The sequence below is a fragment of the Uloborus diversus genome, chromosome 1, assembly GCF_026930045.1.
Source record: "Uloborus diversus isolate 005 chromosome 1, Udiv.v.3.1, whole genome shotgun sequence".
Taxonomy (NCBI): Eukaryota; Metazoa; Arthropoda; class Arachnida; order Araneae; family Uloboridae; genus Uloborus; species Uloborus diversus.
The window spans coordinates 60,386,139-60,409,115 of NC_072731.1; the positions used below are offsets into that span (position 1 = coordinate 60,386,139).

The following is a 22,977-nucleotide window of genomic DNA, read 5'->3' on the forward strand; positions in this document are numbered from 1 at the left end:
TAATGAATTAGGGGGGAAAATATGACTACCAAGACTTGAACCAAACAGCGTCGTAAATATTTCGTATAAATTGAAATAGCAAAAAAAGTTCGTCATGAAATTATTTGTTTGTCACACGAAAGTAATGAGTGAGAAAGGCGCAAAACATATGACAAAATGTGTGAATGCAGTTACAAAAATGAAATTTCACTCGTTTTTCTTTTTTTTTCTTTGAGTTTTATTAGCATCAGAATGAAAACAAACTATAAGAGAATCAGTTTTTTTCATTTTAAAAAAAGTAACTTTCTTCCAGGAACTTAAAAAAGTTGAAAACTTTACTGATGAAAAGTCAAATATCAGATTTATTGATCAAACTATCTAATATAATAAATATCTTCACAGATTTCAGCTATCTTTTATTTCACGTTCCCAACTCTCATCAGATGTGAACCTCGAAGAAAAGGCATATAGGATCGTTCTTCTACGTACAAATTGCAAAGCAGAATCAGTATAATAAAATATTTCATTGTGGCATTCATAAAACTTTATATCAGTTCGTTTTTGCTTGCATGAACCCTTGAGAAACAGCAATCACGCTTAACGAGAAATGATTCTTAAAAAGCTCGATATAATTAGTTTTATTTAAAGAAAAACATTTTAAAGAGTAATAATCTTAATGATAATTTTCCTGTCCATGGTCGCTGTTTAAGCCTCAAACGAAAATAGTACATAATGTCTGCCAGAATTTACAATGATCGATAACGAAGTAATTTCAATCTTATAAAAAATATGATTACTGACAAAATTCTTGAATTTGAAATATCGAATCAAGTTGAGTTATGCAAACGTTTTGTCTATGTACTGTTGACTGCAATGTATTTTACACATTTTTCATTCACTATTTTATTTCATCCGATATGAATATATTTCATGTTGAATACAAAAGGTGGTCATCCTTTTCATTGTTTTTGTGCATAAAAATTTTTTCTATACTACTATTATTTTAACTACACGGAACAATCAATGACCGTCGAAGAAATCAGTCATTGTTTCTGAACATTTTTCAGGACAGGATGGACCTTCCACTTCTTCAGAAACGTCCATTTTGCAATGCCTTTACAGGATGTGGGAGAAAAAGGTCTGGTGCTAGATCTGGAGAAAGCAGCGACATGTTCACTTCAAGACAAGGAGCTCAAAACAAGTTGTATGCGATGTTGCAGCAGAAAATGGCTGAAGTTGAAGCTCTACGAGGAATTCTCGATGAGGTTGGTGTTGCGCAAAAACTTTCTTTTCAACAAATGTTAAATTTTATCTTTACAGTATCGCTTTGCTTTTTATTCAGTATTGAAGAACTTATGGAGGGAAACAATTTGATAGAGTAGTTACTAACAGATTACATAAACGTATGCTTATTTCAGGCTGGTTTTGTAGAGGCTTAATGCTCGATTATGGGCGCGATTAGAACGTTGGCGTACATTGACCAGGAGTACATTGGCTGGGGGGGAAGGGCATTGAGAAATCAATGTACTTGTGTGGAGCTTCTTTTATTTTTCAATATGATTAGATTGGAGTATATTTATTTTGCCACCCTGGAAAATTCAAAGTGACAGGCCTTGATAGAAGAACTTATCCTTATTGGAAACCTTTTGTAAGATAGCTCATTATTTTGGGTTTGGAATTAACTTTTTCTTTCTATTGGCGATTAGAAACATCATTTTAGAATAGATGTATTTTCACTAGACTACATCATAGCTGCCTATTTGTCGATGCCTATCATTACTGCTACATTTTAACGAAGCTTCACTAAAACGTTAAAAAAATCTTCAAATAATTTAATTTGGTCTTTAAAATCTGTTAAAACCAATAAAAGTTATTTTAATTGACTAAATAAACGCATTTCATTGTATGAGAAACATAATAAAAGGCTTGATTAACTTTAAGTCAACAAAGTTAAATAAAGGTTACAGTATTTTATATAATTTCGTGGTATTATGGCTTTTGACATGTTTTTCCACAATTTAAAAATAATATGAGGCAATGAGAAGTAAAGGGGGTATAAGTGGTTTTATTTAAAGTTTTGAGTAAAACGTGTTTAGAGTTCAGATTTGTGGTGGCTTTCATTGCAAGTTTTTTAAAACTCATGCTGTATAGCAGTATCTACCAAGGCTATCAGTCCCATTTCTTATCCCAAAATAGAGCATAGGCTCCCCTAATATTTGTACTGGTTTTCACCAAATGTTAATTTTTAAATCTATTTTTCTTCTCACTACCCCATATGAGGCAGTGAGAAGCAAAGGGATGTAAGTGGACATTTTCAAGTTTTTGAGTATGACGCGTTTAAAGATAAGGGCCTAGGTAGACCTTCATTGAAAAGTTTTTTTCTAAACCACTTTGCATAACAACACTTACCAGGACTACTGGTACTATCTTCTGCTCCAAGACAGAGGGAAGGTTCACCTACCATTTGTACTGGTTATCTCCAAATTTTTAATTTTGCCACTTACATCCCTTTCCTTCTCACTGTCTCATTAATTGAAGGGTATTAAGTTTATTTACTTATTTATATATTTATTTTTGATCGAGATTTTCTTTCTGAGTTATTCACTTTATTTCTTTGAAAATACGGGAAAATGAAAATAAGCAGCAGTTATTGTCACCATATGAAATATGAAAACGAGAGACTCATTTAGTACAGCTGTTAACTGCATTTTTCACTGTTTGTTTTAGGGAAAAAAACCTATCTAATCCACATAAGTGCAGTAATATGATTCAGTAAAGAGTCCCACTGAGAGACATTCCACTAAGAAAAGCAGCAATTGATTCAATCGATGATAAATATTATTTACTGCTGGGAAATAGGGATCGTTACCGATTGCAGCCCCTTTCTAAAGCAAATGGATTCATTATAGCATTTAGCGCTCTCCCCTCTTGTTAGATTTTTGTGGAAACAGCATGTGGTACATTTAAACACATAATGGTTGTAGTCACACAATAAGGCAATCAAAATATAAATGCTTTATTTTGTAATGACAGACTGCATTTAATGGACTCATTTTTGTTCCTGTTAAGTCAAACAATTTATTTCGACAAAATGTAATATTAATGCAATGTACTATCATCACTCTTTTTACCGACAAGTCATATGGTTTCCTTTCATTGAAGCTTTGTAAGAATAAAGCAGTAATATGCATGAGAACATCAGAGGTGTATATAAATCATGAAATATTGATCGCGTTGATCAAATAACAAATGCATTTATCCATTATGAAATGCTATTTCCACAGACTAGAGTTAAAAGACATCTAATGCATACAAAGAAATCTAATATGATCAAGCAAAATATTTTCAATGAAAGTTTCGATGGCTATTGCAGATCTGTAATATATAGCATATAACCTATTTTGCCAATTGTACCATTGGAGAAAAGATAACCCCTGGTTATCAGTAAAATGCAACTTCATGTAGCTAACGCAGCAACTGTAGGGTCAAGTGGGGTAGTTATGATTACTGTTATTCTGAAAATAAAAACATGTTAAAATAAAAATGGTATCGACTTACAGCAAAATGCATTCTAGGAAAGTTGGAAAGGCAGACATGATTGCAGCTAAAAAAGAACCAAAAATACTGGAAAAGAAGCCTATCAAATAAGGGAACACTAAAATTGAACAAGTAAAGATGATTAGCATGTCTCCAAAAATAAAAATAATAAAAATTAAATATAAGTATATGAAGAGAAAAATAAAAGTGGAGGTTGAAGAAAAAAAATATTTAAGTCGAATATATACGTTAGTTATTGTAGTAATTTCTTTATAAAAATGTGAACTGATAGAAATTACTGCAAAAGAAGTTGCGATAACTACCTCACTTGTCATCAAATTTACTATTTCTTTCTTTTTTTTTTTGACCTCTCTGAATACGAGAACTGTATATACCAGACCCTGTATTATTTATTAAATGTGTTTAATTAGAAACTTAGTACTTTTGATAGGAAACGGAAAGTATTATTTTCTGATGCATGGGAGTTGAGCTTTATTAAAACTCACCACGTTGTAACAGAAACTGCAAATAGACTTCAGGAAAAACTTTTTATGTAGAAAACATTCATTTTATCTGCTTTCATATGAACATAAAATTACCGAGATTAGTCTTGCCTTTCTTGAAAGAAAATTTTCCAAAATGAAGTTTTTTAGCCCAAAATAAAAGTATAAAAAAATTATTTTTCACGTACCACCAATATAAAATATTTTATTGTTGTCACGAATTTTTCTAGGTAGTACTCCTTTCACTGGCAGTCATAGTTTTTTTTTTTTTTTTTTTACAGTTCCTTTCGTTTAAAACCGCACCTTTTTTCCCTTTAATCTTACAGTATTCACTAAAATACGATCACTGAAATTACATTTCCACTTCTCTGCACAAGTTAAGATTCGCTGAGATTCTCTTTGACTATTTGCTATCAAAAAACAAAGTTGCCATTTTCTCGAGACTGTTGACGAAAAGAAATGAAAACAGCAAACTCAGCGGGATTTGATTGGCGACAATAGGAAAACGATGTTTAGAGTGAAGAAACATTTCTTTTTCCTTTGGAAGTTGGTCTAGCAATTTATAAAGAATGCAAGCAATGTAACAGCAAAAGTGTTAACAAATACATGGTTTTGTGCAGTTTTTTGTTACATTGGCACAACTTATGGTAAATGATTTTAAACTTTGTTTTTTTTAAAACTATAATATTGAATAAACTTATCAAAAATACTTAGTTTTATAGATCACTAGTGGTACCCGCACGGCTTTGCCCGTAGTTGAAAATTAAAAGGTCATTTGGTTCGCCTGTGGTTCGCCATTTATAAATAATGGATGACGATTTTCTCACCAATTTGCTATGTTCATTTGCTCGCCAATGTTACGGTTTCACGTTATGATAATTTCGTAATTTTACTCTTCCACGTTGTGATAATTTGTTCGGTAAAATTTTCTTAAAATTGGAATAGAAAAAGATCAAAATCGAATTTTCAAAAAATCGCTTCTAGGTGCACACCCCCATGCTTCAAACTAACTTTGTGACAAATTTCAGGAAAATTGGCCGAACGGTCTAGGCGCTGTGCGTGCCACAGAGATCCAAACAGACAAACATCCAGATATCCAGACGGACTTTCAGCTTTATTATTAGTAAAGATGTGGCAACATTTTGTTGCTTAAACGTTCCACTGATGAATTTATTTTCATTTTTTAAAAGATAAAAGATAGTGCATTAGAAAATGGAAAAAAAATATTTGAAAAATTCAACACAGAAGAAAGTTATGGTGACGTTCTGTCCTCTTTATGAAATTTAGATTTGAGAAAAATAAAAAATAAGTAGATTTTTTGCTCAAAAAGCCCTTTGCGATTCAGCGATGATCTTTAAACACTTTTAAAGGATATAGTTTCGGTTAACAAACGACAGTTGCTTTTTGGAGAGTGATTTTGTTATGTACAACAACTTTTGCTCTACAACTCAATTGATGGAAAAATTAATTCAAGTAACAAGAAGTTCCGTCTAGAACCAAACGAGCCTACTTTCCTGCACATCAGTATCGATTTTCTAGCAAGAGATCAATATTTTCTCAAATAGTTGATGTCGTAAATTAAGTTAAACATGCATTTTTAGCAATTAAATAGTATTTTAAAGTTTGAATCTGAGATGCAATAAAAGAAAAATATGTGTATCAATTCCGTTTCCCAAATTGTTAGGGTTTATGTTTGCGTAAATTTTAACTTGTTAATGACTTTTTTAATTGAAAACGCGTTAAATTAAACTATTGTCTAATTATACATTAAGAGTATAGGTTTACGACAGGAAAAGAAGACCATGAACGCAATAAAATATTTCTCCCAACGTAATTTAAATTCCGAATAAGTACAAAAATAATAAAAATGCAGATAAAGTAACAGCAGCAATACAAAAAAAAAATATTTTTTTTTAAGGTTTTCTATTAAATTTTTTTTAGTCGTTTGTAAAATAATGAGGAAAGGAACGAAAAAGTTAAAAGTGCTTTAAAATACAAACTTTTTCACAGAAACGAAACCACTTGCTGCTCTCTTTACGTTAAAAAAATTCATCAACTTGTGTTTTTGTTTTCTTTGCTTTTCGTTGCCCAAATTAAAAAAATAGTAATAAAATAAAAATTGAAACTTTAGGAATGAAATAAAAAAAAATTAAAAAAATAAAAATACCATTTTTAAAATAGAGAATTACAATTAACAAATAAAGAAATCAATTAATAAAATATAAATAAAATTTAAAAAATATATACATAAGCAAAATTAAGAAGTAAATACATAAAATTAAACAATAAAAAAGTACATCCAAATAAACTATTTATGAAAAATACAATGGTCTGTTGCTCTTTCTTTCGGGCAAATAATAAAGCCCTCTAAACTTCTCTTCATTTTCCATTGCCGAAAATGCAAAATAATATAGTTCGTTAGGCGTTAATGTAGGGAAAAAAAATCTTCGTCAAAAAGTTTTACCAAAAAAAACTTTTTGACGTTTGTTTCCAGCCAATCCAACTTTTAGTTCGCCCTTAATTTATACATAGGCTTTAATGCTAAATTAAGCAGTTCGTTTTGAACGTTAGTTTATGAACATGTTCTTAATCAACAGCTTTTTCCAGCGAAGTTTGTTTCAAACAAATCCATCTTTAAGTTAAGGATCTAGATTTGTCTCATATTTTCGAACAAAAAAAAAAAAAAAGTTCGAAACGTACAACTCTCTCAAAAGTTATTAAGAGTGACGAACAGACCGACCGTATTAGATTTCAATTCCTATATTAAATTATATGCCCGTGCATGAAATAGTCGCAATTCAGTTCAAATGTTTAAATGATGCATGAAAATATTCTGCATCCTTTCCGATACACCGTCATGCTTACGTCATTGAAATTTACCATTATGCGCTACATTTCAATCGCGTATATCTCAAAAAATTTCGAAAAATTAGATCCCCCCCCCAGGCCTATTGGATTTAAAGTCCTCGAAAAATACATTAAAAAAAAACATAGTTTTTATAATAAAAAAAAATTGTACCATTTTCTCGTTAGCGATATTTTTACGATGCATTAAGCCACCTTTCATGTGTTTTTTTCATTTAATAAAAAAAAACTTTTACTGGAAAATAGATAACAAAAACTGTTCGTTCTTTAAAAAAGAGCAAAATAATTTTATTTGTCTTAAAATTAAAACTTCTTGTAGAATAATACCAATCAAGAGGGAGCCTGTGGGATTGACTCCTTACAATCCCGAAATCCCTTGCAATCCCGAATAGAAAATTAAAAAAGTATGTCATGTACTTTAAAGAGTAAAGTTATCAGCTAATACATAACTCCACTTACTTAAAGTATTATTTTTTTATTTACTTCGAACTTGTAATAGGCACTGTTTTTTTTCACTAATGAAAAGAAGTTATTCAATCTCAAAAAAAGTTCTTAAAGGAATAAATACCAGTTAATGAGATTGTTCGTATTATCCTTTGGGTAAACATTTGTCTTACCTAAAAAGGTGTTGGATCTAATTTCGGTAGCGTCTTCCTTGAAAATGAAAAAGCAGGTCCCTTTGGCAAAAAGTTTTGAATTTTTAAAGCTGTTTAAATATTATCATTGCATTACATATTTTAAAAAGGTGTACTTGAAGTTTAAGATCATTTTCATCAACACGCAAATTAACATTTCATCAAAGGAAATATTTTTTTTTTAATTTTTAAAGAATCATGAATCTGGTACTAAGGCATAATTTAAAACTTTTCAGAAGAATTACGATTTCTTTGCTTTTTTCTTCGGAGAAAATCTTTTTTTATTTGATTTTATTCAAGCATTTATCGCATTACTTCTAAATTACTAATCAAAAAGGATAATTCATACAAAATAAGATAAATCATTGAGTGCATGCAAGAAAAGTTTCGAATACAAATTTGGTGCATTATGGTGGCATACATTGATGTTAATTTGGAGTTAGGAAGTATCAAGTACTGTAAAACTTACTTTGAGTGCTAATTAAATATATAGTCTAGAACGAGTTTTTGCACAAAAAAAAAAAAAAATCGAAATGCAGATAAAGATTCGAAAATATTTTATTTTATCAAGAATTTTAAGCAAGATGACGTTGTACCGCAGCTAACAATATTGTTGCAATTCTTATCGAAAATAACAGAACTTAAAAAAAAAAAAAAACTGTAATAAACTGTGAACGATATATTTCCGGTATGGCAAAAGCCTGCATTGATAGAACTATCCATTTCTTTTGATCTATTATAACGAACATCATTTTAAAAGCGTACAAGAAAAACGTGTAGTATCCACATCATAAGTTTTATTTCTTATTTAGTGTTAAAAGTCCCTCCAATAGCTTATAAATTGCAGAAATAATCTTATCAACATTATGAACAGGATAATTTTGAGGCATCTCAACATCTTAAGGGAAATAATAAATATTTGGTTAATGTGTCAAGATTTGACGTTTTTTCCAGAAAATATTTATTAGTATTTTAGTACCACACCGTGAAAAAAATGGTTTTACTTAAAAACACTATAAATCAAATAAAATTCAACTATAAACATAAAAAAATGTTAATCTCTCCCTTACCTTGGAAGATCTCTGCAGGAATTACCAGGGCTCATTTTTGAAATCGTATATAAATCTAGAAACGAATCGAGAGATGCGAAAATGCCTAGTTTTACGAATAACGTGACGACGTGACGCGACGTATGTAACATAATTATGTGGATCAGGTTTTCTGTAGCTTCCCAAATGTGGTGCCAAGTTAGCTTTTCTCAACTGTAGCCAGTCAAAAAGAAATTGCTCGAAACCAAATCATTTATTACTGCCTACATTTGAGGAGTTTACTTTCAAGACGGATTGTATCCAGTTACTATATCCAGTTATATATATATATATATATATATATATATATATATATATATATATATATATATATATATATATATATATATATATATATATATATATATATATATATATTAGGGTGGTCCTTATTTATATGGGGAAAAATTTTTCTCGGAATTCGGCAAGTGACGCCCCCTAGTTTTGTGACACTATAATAAAAAGTAACGTGTACAAAATTTGAACTCGATCGGTCAATAATAACACGCGCCCCTAGGCCGTTGAACGTAAACACTTTTGATAATTTTCCCATAAATCTTCGAGTTTTTACTTCAGACCCAGTACATCATTGCTCCTAGGTTTGCAAAATATTTTTACAGTGAGGTAGCGCTAAAATTGATCTTTAAACATTTTTAATTACTTTATATCATCTAAAGATTTTACGTTGAATAAGAATGAAATAATGCTTTAAAAACTTTCCTTAATCGTACTCTTTTCTCAATGTATCTCTCTCGTGTGTAGTTTGTTTTCGATAGTCTTAAACATTGTGTAAAATAAATTGCTTTTGTGACTCATATTTGGTAAATTGTTTGTGAAATTCTTCGATTAATTGTGCTCCTCTTTCAGTTGTATCATTCACAACTTTCAGCATTTTAACAATCTCTCTTCCCTTTAAATAGCTTCCTTCATTTTGCCATAAATCAGGATCAAGTAGGAAAACATCTTTTGATATTTGTAACTTATCAAGCAGTTTTATTGATTTGTAATGGATTCTATAAAGAGGAAAATCTTTACTAAGAAACTATTTCAAATCATCTACCGTGATATGAAATTTTTTGTACAATCATCAGACACGTCTTCCTTATCAGCAAGAATTTTTGAAATAGTCTTTTACTATCTTCAAAATCAATTAATTCATCCAATACGGACAAAGCTACTAGTTTATCCTCTAAATACCACAAGTGATTTATGAATTTTCCAATCGCTGCTTCTACTGCATGTTTGTTATTTTATACGCTGCTAGTGTTTTTGGAAAATTATATTATTTAAAGGAACCTCGATTGGGTTGCTGCGAAAAACTATATCTTCATACAGCATTTAACTGTAAAACAGCATTTAAAGGCTTTCTCTTCATGTAAGGTCAATTTAAATTGTTTCCTAAATATATGAATTTTCAAGCAATGAATTCCTTTTGCCACCCATCTGGCTCAGGGATAAGCTCCAGGTTGCCGAAAGCATATCCCTCAGGGAGGGTCTTCACCAGGAAATACTATTACAAGTTAAGAGAATTCTCTTAAAAGGAAAGTTCTTTCTCAATATCCACTTCTTACGAACAACAATATATCATCAACTTCGTCTTTTAGAATTTAAGTGGTCTGTGTACTTGGTTGAAATGTTATAAGTTCTGAATGGTGAAGATCTCTCCACAAAATGCTTAATAATGGAGCATCGGGTCTAGAACTAAGAAAGGCAAGGACTTCTTTCGAGCCACACTCTACAGTACGATTTCAAGTGCACGATGATGGCAATCCAAATGTAATATGTCACCATTCAGTTTTTGCTCTAAAAAAATGCATGCACCATGCATCGGTCATATGCGGTCGGCCATATGCGGTCGGTATTGCAAGCCATTGTATCAAACACTACAACTTGAACAGTTAGAAATAAAAAGCAATCATCTAAGATATCATATACAACTGAAGAAATATCTCAGGAATTCCGAGAAGATATTAAACATTTGGACCTGAAGCTACCACGGTAAGCCTATCGGCATTCTTATTGCAGTTACATCTAGATGTACCTTTGTATCCCAGTAAATAACTATAAAATCTGAATTTAAATACATGAAATTTGATTTTTCGTCTCGAAGATTTTCTCTTGCTCTCTTAAGGGATGTACGATTGATCACAAGGTCATTTGGATTTAAATTTACTGCATCTATATAGACTGTTAACAAATGAACAGCATCTTTATCCCTAATATGGCATTTGTCTGATCAGTGATGAAAGGCGAGAAGATATCAATAATTGTCAAGCTTTTTTCAGTTGTGGTAGACCAGATGTAGAAAAAAATTTCAATAGGTTAGGATAGATACTATATATAAGGACTATGTACTGAAATGGAAGAAAATAAATTTAAAGTACAGATTTTTACCTTATTCCGATCTGAAATTTTTAAAAATTTATATTTTAGATATGAAAAATATAGTATATTTTTATGTTAGAGTAATCGAGGATTTTTCGAAATTTATATTTTAAAAATTAAAAATTGCATAAACATTTAAGTATTTTTATAACTAAAGAACAGAAAATTAAAAATATAATTGTAATTTCTTGTATTTATAGCATTGAATCCTAGCGACCCGATTTGCCACACCTATTACATACATAGGAAATTTTGTAAATCAACACCTCCAAAGCCTGGAGGAGGCAATTTGTTGTTGTCAAAGATCATTCATTCACGGCCTAAGCCATTCATCAATGAACTTTAGAATCCCTTGTGTCCATCTTGGTGGAAAGAAATGTTCCCCTGCCGCTTAGTTTGGAACGAGCTCAGAAGAGCATTATATCTGCTCCAAGGCCATTGGTGTACATGTACCCTCTGTAACATGTAAAATTTTATAGAATGAAAGTGAGATAATGGTCAGTCTGGAAGTAGCAGCATATATTGAGGTTCAAAATTACTGTAAATATGAAACGTAAAAATATTTTTACATAAAAATGAGAAAATCTGCAATTTTTTCTTCGAAACTCAAAAAAGAGGGCCCTAGGGGCACGTGTTAACATTCATGGATTGACTTAAAATTTTGCAAGGCTCATTTATTTGTACAATGGAACAAATTGAGGGGGCGTCGCGTAAACTATCAACAACTTCAAAAATAAGGACCACCCTAATATATATATATATATATATATATATATATATATATATATATATATATATATATATATATATATATATATATATATATATATTTGGCAAAACGAAAAAAACGTTTTACGCACAAACACTAACTGTTAGAATTTCGAATTTCTCACAATGTTTTGGTAGGATATCAAGTGACTATAAATAAAATCCCTTTTGCAAGAAAAAAAAATTCTTCAGCAATTAACGTTATTAGATTGAAATCATCGTAGATTGCTAAAATCATAAATTATTTCAAACATATTTTTTAATATTTTAAGCTTATCTCGAGAAACAAAGCATGCCTCGCTCATCTAAAGAATTAGATACGTAAAAAATTTAAAAAAGTACAAATAAAATAGCAGCACCTTTTAAACAAAGCAGCTAAATACATTTTTTCCATCAAGAAAAAAAAAAACAACTTTCAATCGCTTTCAAAAAGGAAAAAAAAAAAGAATTCAAATGAAAAGCTCATTAAAATAATTACATCAAAAAAAAAAAAAAGTTCGTTTTTCTCCTGTTGCCAAAAAAAAAATTTAAGAATGAATTAATGTACTTTTCAAAAATAAATAAAAACAATAAAATGTCAACTTAAAGAAATAATTTAAAAAAAAATCGTCTGCGCATATCTTTATGTAGAAACATAAAGGATTTCTCTGCCAAAAAATGAATACATAAATTAAAACTTTAGCTTGAAAAAAAAATTAAAACAATTATTTCACTGTAAAAACCATGGCCGTGGAGTCAGAGTCGGAGCCCATCTGATTTTGGGACAAAAGAGTTAGATTCGAGAGCCGAAAGTTTTAAATTCAAAGACTCGGAGTTGGATCTCTCTGCAAATATTGGCAGACTTGCGGACTTCCCGAAAAAGTCCGCAAGTCTGCCAATATTTGCAGAGACGGAGTAGGTCTAATTATTTGATACAGGAGATGGAGTCTGAGTCGAATTTCTAAGAGTCGGAGTCAGCCATTTTTCCTCCGTGCATAATTTTTTGCCAAAGCTACGAAGTCAGATTCAAAGTCGAAAAGTCCGAGAGTCCGAGTAATTTTCGGGCACAGGAGTCGGAGTCGAAGTCATGAGCACCAAAATTATCGGAGTCGGGAGTAGGTCGTCAAGAGCTATTTCCAACAAAGTTTGTTTGAAGTAAATCCGCCTTTAAGTTCGGAATCTATATTGACTTTCAGTTTCCCCGTAAGCGCTAATGTTAAGAGATTTGAACTGTTCAAAATTGAACGAAAATTTGTTCAAACGAATGATGAAAAACATGTATCGTAAATAACTAAACGATACATGTTTTTCATCAAAAGCTTTTCCCTACAAAGTTTGTTTGGAGCCACTTCGCCTCTAAGTTCAAGATTTATTTTTGCTTTGAATTTCCCCGTAGACGATAATGTAAAGTTTTTTTGAACTGTTCAAAATTGAACAAAAAATCGCTCAAATCAAAAAATGAACTATAGGAATGAGATGTCCTCGCCGAGATCTTTCTAACAAAAAAAAAATTTGTTCGAATCGGACTATTCATTTAAAAGTTATTAGGGGGGGGGGGAGGACCGACAGACAGCCCGACATACAGACATTTTTCCCCATCTCAATACCCTACTTTCCAATTTTTAATTTTTCAATATTTATCTAACTATTTTATTTATTTTTGACTTTTTTTTTGTTTTTCGGGATATTTTTAAAAGGCATTAAGCGTTTTTTCATGCTTTTTTCTTCTTTCTCTGACTTTTACTGGGAAAGTAGGCTAAAAAGGATCTTCGAACCAATTAAGTATGAACAATTAAACCACCCAAGCCGATTCAAATAAAACGTTGTAGGTATTAATATTAATAGATCACAGTTTTTATCACAATTAATCACAAGTTAATCAGTAATTAATCACAACTTAATAGCCTATTAATTATTTAACATTATTTGAATGATCATAATTTGAGGTCGCGCTTGCCTAAACTGATATCGGACTTGCAAAAGGCGCAAGGTACTGCGATGTCTTAATACGGATGGGTATCGCAATTGATTGAAAATGCTCAGCCAGTGCTTTGCTCCGCTATTTTATTTGCGAACAATTTTTGAATTAGAAGTAGCAAATTCAAAGTTGGACATGTGCCCCCTTGATATGATAGTGAATGAGTGGGTAACGGCAAATAAGGGATAAGTTCCACTTTGCTGTATAAGACTTAGTAAAAACTAGTATGTTGTGGCCATCACGAAACTTTCTTCTATATTTTTCTTTCTTTTTTTTTCTGATCCCTCCCCATGCTTGACGAGGAAGCAATATTCCCAACAAAAACAAAATTACACATGCAAAAACTTGACGACTATCTCAATGTCTGAATTATTGCAAAAGCAAAGCAAAGAGCGAAAATTGAAAGTTATTTTAAAAGCCTTGCTTGAATTAATTACAAATATTTTATTTGTTAACAAACATAAGATGGCAACTGTTAAAAATTTTAAATCATTGAGATAATATTTCCTATCATTTCCATACAATTAAAATCACGAGAAATACGCAGACGACAATCTATTACGATTTATCTTTCTGGTGATTGCGCTACCCCCTTTTTAGCTGTTACACAAAAATAAAATCAGTTCTTATACCCACTAAGGGCTACTTGCCGATAAATTTTTCTTTCATTCCGTTCATTATTTCTTGAGATACAGCAGTCACAATTGACGACAAAAAACGTTCTATAGCTCAACCCCCGTTTGAGTTATTGAGACCAAAATTGAATCAGCACCTGTTCCTGTTAATACCAACATATGGACCAAATTTTGTTTGATTCCGCCAGTTACTTCCTGAGGAATAGCAAGCACGCGTAACTCGAAAAACGTCCCATTGCTCCACCCCCCTTGGAGGAATTCGCGCCAAAAACTAATGGGCACAAGTTCACATAGGGGGCACATATGTGTACTAAATTTCGTTCGATTTCATGCGGTAGTTTTTGTTGTAGAGTGGCCACAAAAAACTGGTCACACACAGACGTGACACATAGACACACATACACACACACACAGACAGACAGACATTTTCCAAAAATGGTCGAAATGGACTCAGCACACCTCAAAACGTTCGAATCCGTCAAAATTCGAAATTCGAAAATTTGCACGAATCCAATACTTTCTTCTATATATTAGATATAGAAGAAAGTAATAAGGGGATGGATATACACCTTTAGGTGGTAAAACCAATGTTTACGCATTTTTTACCAGTAGATATAAACCACTTCGAAAAGAAAGTGAGTCGGTAGGGCTTATATTAGAGATTCTAAAAATGATAATTAAAAAAAAAAAAAAAAAAAAAAAAAAACTTTTTTTTTTTTTTTCTAAAAGTGGATATAATCCGTTTTGAAAGTAAACTGCTCATTTACTATTGTCATTTATTTCTTACTAGAACTCCTCAATCAGGAATAGTGAATAACCTAGCTGGAGATAGATGTCGTTTCATTGTTGGCACTCTCAGCTTCAATGAGATGACATCTGCCTCCAGCTCGGTTATTTATTATTCCTGACTGAGAAGTTCTAATAAGAACGAAACTGCTGTCTCTGGATGGAATAACCGGGCTGTCTGGTGTACTACAGGAAGTTTTGGGAGTAATGTAAATATGAATATTTTACATGATAGTTTTAATATTGAATATCTTGTTAAATCTCTGAATTTAAGATCTTCGATTCACTTAGCTTTGATGGAAAACTTTTGGAACAATCTTACACAGCGAATGAGCTATATGATTCTAAGATGTTTTCCTGGACCTGTGAAGATATTCTTAGTGCGAGATGCTGCGGAACTACTTTGTTTTTTTACATTTTACATATGGTAAAACATAAACGTATGTATAAAAAGGTTTAACAGATTATTGCGAATATTCTAATCAATTTCATCACTGAAACACGCAGGAGCGTCTTTCTAAAATGTATAAAAAATTAACAAACGATTTTGCTTCAATTTTCAGTTTTAACGAAGAAGTCTTTGAACAGTAAATAAAAAAAATGAAGCAGAATTCATTTTTAATTTGGAAAACAACTGCGAAAAATTGAAAATGTATCATTTATCTTTTTATTTCATAAGCCAAGCCGTTGCAGAAACTATAACAAAATTTATGAAAGGTCAAAACTTTCTCATTTATCTTTGCTTCAAAGGGACGGAAGATTTGGAATTTTCAGGTGATTGACAATTTTAGAATAAAGGCTGAACAAATGTGCATAACTCTTATCCGTTTCCAAAAGCAGAAAGCAATTTGTTTTATCTTTTCCATTTATACATTTGTTGTACTTGTTAACTTCGATGGAGCACTACCGATGGTAATTCTATGCACTACCGATTATACAATGGATACAATTGGGTGGATCGAAAAACTTTCTTTCTAATTTCAATGATAGGTAGTGCGGAAGAAATGCCATTTATGGAGCAAAGTTCACATTAAAATTTTAAACTTATTGGGCAATTTCTTGTTTTTCCTCAATTGCGTTGAATTTTCGAAGAAACTGTTTTAGATGCTTCAACAAAACTGGTAATAAAATGTATTTTTCCATTTTTAATGATGGGTACTGCAGAAAAGGTGCCACTGGTGGTACTAAATTCCCATAAAAAAATTGATTTATACAGAATAATTCCTTTTTTTTCCACGAATTCGCAGAGTTTTAGCCATTCTATGTTTTTTTAACGTTTTTAATAAATTTTGTCAAAAAGTTAAATTACTCTTATCACCGTATTTATTTGAAATAATTATAGTTTTTCGAATAGGATGCATTTTTGGATTCTTGGCGTGTTATAAATTAACTACTTATTGCTTGCAAATTTTAGAATTTTAAAAATGCTATTAGAACAGTTTCCTTGCGTTCAAAACCAAGGTAAAACAGCTCAGAACTCACCAAAGGAGAGTTGTACAAAAAAATCCTGCCCGGCCTCCCAACAGTGTTTCATCAGTTTTAGGCAATAAAAACATTTTTCGAGTTTAATTTTCGCATTTTAGTGTTTCTACTTCTATTACAACTTTGCTATATTGAAAATATTACAAAACTTCTACGCATTTGAGACAAAGAAGGAATTATACCACATACCTCAAATTTTTATAGGAATTAAGTGGCTCATATTAATACCTTTTCCAAGCCACCCATCACGGGAAAAAAACCCCCTTTGCTTACAAATTTTGCTGAAAGTATCAAAAACCAGCATTTGGATGAAACTTCAACGCAAATCAAGTAATTGTCCGAAAAATTTCCAATGATTTATGTGTAATTTGCTATATCAATGGCATATTTTACACACGATCAATCCTCGAAAATAGAAAAAAAAATGTTTGTTTCGACTCACAAGAAAGTACATGCGCAAATATATTGAAAAGAACAAGGGAAAAATTATAGTTTCAATACTTTTGTGTTTATACAACTTTTCAAGATGTATTTATGGATTTTTATATTTTCTTGCGTGTTCTTTTACGGAAAATTTAAAGATCTACATATTTATAAAATGAAGTTCTATGTTGCATATACATACCTTATTTTTATTGTTAAGCATCGATAATTGCAATTGAAAGTAACATGAAATTTTATTAAAATTTTAATCATGTCTCTTTATGAGAGCAACATATCTGTTTTTCTAATTATGATTCAAGACAGAAAAAACCACAGCAACGTTGGGAAGACAAAATTGGGAATTCGAGCACCTTTCGTTAAAATGATCTGCACGGTCTAAATTGACCAGTTTATAGGATTTTCAAAGCAGCTGTTTCATGCAACTAGCATGATGATATACGATTTAGCATATAAATCAAAATCTTGCTTTTAATGACCTAGCACAAAAATGGTAGGTCAGCAATTGCAAGTATTATTATCTGACTAGCTGCGTGCCCGGCGTTGCACGGGCTACTTAAAAACTGAAAGAGATGTCCAATTGATGTTTTTGTATTACTCTGACATCAGTTTCTAAAGCGCTAAGGAGTAAATAAATACGCGTAATGCAAGGTTTGTAAAACACCAGTAGAGCATATTTTTGGCAAAAATCTCTTTAAAGTTAATCATAGTTATCAATAATGCAAGTTATGAGTATTTTCAGTTAGCATAAAAGATGAAAATATATGCATTATCAATTATAATTTGTGCTCACTTTAAACTGAATGAAATCTGATAGACTATACCTGAAACATTTGTATGTACAATTAAGATCAGCTTTTTACATAAAATGACACATACTTTTTGGTTGCTTACTTGAAACTAAAGCACCAAGACTTAATAAATACCAATCAGCATTAATTTAATACCAAGTCATCAGATTCGAATTAAGCTTTAGTTAAAATCCTTAAAAACAATATTTTTGTTCAACTCTGTTTCACTTAAAGAAATCCAAACAATCTTAATTTAACATGTTCTTTTAACGATACAAACTGTATTTCAAAAATAGAAACAGGAAGGAAAAAGAGAGTTATTACAATTCGAAAACTCACCCATGTGACGGGAAAAGGTCCAACAAAATAAACATAATTAGTCACATCTCCTAAATGTACCAAAATATGAAGCCGGCGAATGATAAACTTACACTACAATCAATAAAGATAGCTAAAGAAACAACTTTCCTATGCTGAAAAAAGTTAAGAACGTTGAATGTAAAAATTAAAAAAAAAGACAGACGATAAAATAAAGGCTATATCCGAATAGTGCAACCAATTTTAAACTAATTTAAAATAAAAATTCTAGATGGAAACGTTGTTTTAAGATTTGGACAGCAGCCAAAAAATCTCTTTTAAAAGAATTATTAGAATTTTACTTGCTCACGCATATGCAAAATGGCAACAGGAAAGAAATAAAAATTCCTGAATAACGTTATGTTAATTAACGTTTTAATTAATATCTCCGCTAATTAAAGTCGCACAATTACGAGATTGGTCCTATTGTTTTCTTTGGAAAATTTCGAATTGATCGGTATCTCATTTGACTCTCGATTCGCAGCGGTTCTCGAGAAGATAGATCTTCAGACAGACAGACGCGAACAGATTTTAATATTATAGTGGATCGCTTTTTGTTTATGTTCCACCAATGTTGAAGAAATTGCTCGTTTTAAAATGTCAGTTAACCTGACATCACTGTCTGAAACGAGCTGACTGATGTGTGCGTCACAGGACTTCTTTTTTTACTCCAATTTAATGATAATAGTGCCTCGGAGTAAGCAAAGAAACACTTTAAATACTTTCACCCCAAGTTTGTTGCGAACTGAAGCAAATAAAACGTTTTATATACATAAATTTTCCCAACATTGGCATTTTTAATGTGATTCAATGGTTAACTCTCTACATATGGCAAATTGAAACCAGATTTAAAAAAAAAACACCGAATTTGTCGCCAATATATTGTCTTTGATATATTGCCAAGTGTTTGCGAAATTATAACACCATTTGAGTTTGCATTGAAATTAACAATGATTTTACTCCAAAAAGGTGTAAAAGACCTTCCTTTGGAACATCCGAATGCAACCAAAAGGAGAGGTGCACAACAAGAACTCACTAGCAGTCTACGTACCAAATTTCAACTTTCTAGCACATAGCCGTTTTTCAGTTATGCGAGATACACACGCACATAGATACGTATATACGGACGTCACGAGAAAACTCGTTGTTTTAACTTGGGGGATCGTCAAAATGGATTTTTCGGGTGTCTATACGTTCTTAGGCATATATCTACGTGTGTTTAGGTTGAAAAAAAAAGGCTCAATATTCATTGAGGGCTGAGCAAAATGGATATTAAGGCCGCTTTTTGAGTAAATATTTTTTTCGCGAATACAATACTTCCTTTTTTTTGTAAAAGGAAGTAAAAATAACTAGAAAGGCCGTTAATGCGGCACTAAAATCTTGTCTGTTCATAAGTACTGTAAGCTAAACGCTCGATATTATAATGTTTTTCCATTTATGACGTACACAATAGTTTGAAGTAGCTCGTGAAAAACTTAATATCAGATTTATAATCACTAGTGGGTTTAGAAAATCCTTTTAATCTAAAAGCAAATGCTTCCAGAAAAGAGAAAAAAAGCTCCCTCAATGACACAACCGCTTATTTCAGACATAAAGCAATATCCATGGGGACGAAAAACAAAAGTTGCATAACTGAGAAGAAAAAAAGAGCGTTGTTCATTAAGCAAAAGATTAATAGTAAAAAGAAATTTCTTAATAAATTATCATAAAAAATGCGTTCCATAATTTTTTTCGCGAATGAAATACGTTTGAAAGATATGTATGCAAATCAGAGCACACTTGCTTCTTTAAACAATATCCATGATGAGGAAAGAGACATCTGGTTTAAATATTCATAATCAAAGCTTCGAATTTGAATGATAATTCGAACTCTTGCTTAGAAATCACTCTCATTTTGTCTAGTTGAATTCTAAGAGTACGAAGTATATGGCTTATTCTAACAAATAGAAGGAAAAAAAAGTTATTTTTTCGTGTTGAATATTTGCTCGAAACCGGGTGGACATTTAAAAACCCTAAATCAACGTAGGTCCTACAAATAAGCATTAAAATTACCGTAATAAACGTTTAACAAATGGAAAATGACGTGATTCTAGAAATGGACTTCTTGACACGACAGAAGACAGAATAAGTAATTGGCAAATCCTCAAATACATTTTACACCGTCAAAAAACTGTGTGTTCAGACTCATAATTCAAGGCAACGTGCACTCTTTGGAGCAAAGTAATTCTTACTCAAACAGCAAATCATGACTAAGAGATTACAAGAGCAAATCTTTGCATAGGTCAAAAGACGAAACTCTAAAAGTTGATTCTTGATGCTAGATTTCAGAATGAGTTCATTGTTTTTCTTCCTTGATTCTCTTTTTCCGACGCAGAGAAAATTCACTCTGCTATTACATTCATGATTCATGGCAACATGCTTTCTCTGGAGCAACGCTAAAGTAAAAGAATTGCACATGTGAAAGAGCAGAATTTTACATGTGGATTCCTCACGCTAGACACCAGACTAAATTAATCGTTTGGCATGCCTACAAGTGATCCTACGTCAAGATTCGGTTCGGCCACACTCGATAGCAAACTGCTTTCGATATTTTTAAAATACAGTCAAGTGCCCATACTTGGGACAGTTTTGCACTTTTACCTTTAGTAGAATATTAATAACGTGTTTTCCATTCGAACGAAGTCTTCTATTTTTAAGATGTGCCTTAGTACTTCACCTTAGGATAAGGTACAGATGTGTAGATATGTCCCTTTAAAAATAAAACAAAAAAATGTTCACTGTCCCAAGTTAGGGACTCCCTCCCTAACTTGTGACACTTATTTTGATCTTTCTTTCATGTATTCAGCAATAGATTATTGGTTGGGACACTAACTATCATTTTAAAGAAGTTTATTTTACAACCCGTTGAAGAAAAAAATATCAGCAGATAGAAATAATAGAATATTATAAACTTTCAATGATTTTAGAATGTACACTTGCCCCTGAAAGCATTGAATGTCTCCCCAGCCTTCTTAATTCTTTTGAATGCAATATTTCTGCTTTCCTCTCTATATTTGGAAGCATAACAGCAATTGATGAACCCAGATAAATATAAACGTAGCTTATTTTTAGCTCTCCATGTTCCTTATTTCACATACTACCACAATCATGTTCATTTATTCATAATGCGTGAAATTCACTACAAATAAATTAGACTCATCTAAACTATAAGACTCACTTTCATTAGTAGAATTAATATATGTAATAATTTGGGAAAACGTCTTTTGCTCATCAATAGATTCAAATTTTTTTAACAATGACAACTGTTCTGTCCTGTTATGGTGTGATACATTTATTGTCATCAGAATAACCTTCAATTTATAAAATTTGGTGTCTGTACGTTTTTGTTAATACAATTATGCACTTTATTTCCTCAACATTCCTTATAAACATTTTTTATGCCTTAGTATCCTAACCTGGAACAGTGTCAAAAGTTTTCAAAATCATAAAAATAGCCCAAAAAACATATACATCAAAGTTCAACTCACATAGCCTTATAAAATAATTATTCAATTATTCTGTAACACCATTTATTTCTTACTGGTGAAATACCAAAAGATATACCAGCCCTCAAAACTAAATTTCGCAAAATGTCCCAAGTTAGGGAGTTAGGGTACTGTCCCTATTTTTGCACTTGACTGTAACAATAAGTCAACGACATTGTAACTCACCACAGTAGAACAAAAAAAGCTTAGTATTAAGAGCACATTCTTAATTTTCAAGTTGACAATAAAGCCGTAAGTTTAACTTAAAATTATGACAGTTTATTGGCTACATCAGTAATATCAAACTTATTCAGAACTCATTCGGCAAATATGCAGTTTCCCATGTACCTGTTCAAAGAAGCATCAAATCAATCTCTGAACGTTTGCTCGGTAAAAACTAGTATGTTGTGGCCATCACGAAACTTTCTTTTATATCTTTCTTATAATTCTGATTCCTCTGCATGCTTGACGAGAAAGCAATATTCCCAACAAAAACAAAATTACATACGCCAAAACTTGACGACCTTCCCAATTTAATTCGGAACTCCAGCGCTCGAATACGCTACCTTGCGGTGATTTACAAAACTGCAAATGAAACTAAAACATTGCCACGTTGTGTTCCACGTGTGTCTGTTGACGTAAACACAGGCAGTTTGTTCTGAGTATTTATTAACGCAATCGATGTGTCTTAGTTTGCTTTCAGCTACAGAAATTAATTCGTCCCTTAGTAGTATTCTCGAGCTTCTCAAAATAATGTTAGTTTTCATTATTTCCTTAATAATTGGCGAAAGCGAAAATTCTGGATTAACAAACTTGGATAACGTTATACAAGGTAAAAAGAATTATTGTTTTGTATGAATTTGTAAGAATATGGGGTTTTTTTTAATCTTAAATTAATTAAACTTACCATATTTTACAGCAGCATTTAGTTGGAATGGACAGTATGCAAAATATTTTCTTGAATATATTATCGTAGAACAAAATGAATAACCGAGAAAGAATTTACTTTATTCCTTTTATTCTCAGCCGAAAGGTTTCGCCAAATTTGTTTAGGGTTATAGTTTTAGTATAGTGCGAGCAAAGTAGCCTTGGCGAGATTTCGTGTTTTTAGTTAAACCATTTTTTATTTTTATCATGAGTGGAATAAAATGGTAGTAAGATTACAGAATTCGATAAATGAAAAGAAATAATGGTCAATCAACTGAAAAGAAAACTACCACCATATATCCATGAGAATTTTGTTG

The 22,977-nt window shown here is 31.5% G+C and overlaps 1 protein-coding gene across 1 annotated transcript in view; it reads left to right on the forward strand.

The window, feature by feature from the left end:
- LOC129234597 (cardioactive peptide-like) overlaps positions 1–22,977 on the forward strand; it is a 40,367-nt gene that overhangs the window by 176 nt on the left and 17,214 nt on the right. Inside the window, exon 2 of the mRNA XM_054868620.1 lies at positions 1,047–1,244. Within this exon, the coding sequence (XP_054724595.1) occupies positions 1,047–1,244 (198 nt within the window). The remainder of the gene's footprint in view (positions 1–1,046; positions 1,245–22,977) is intronic.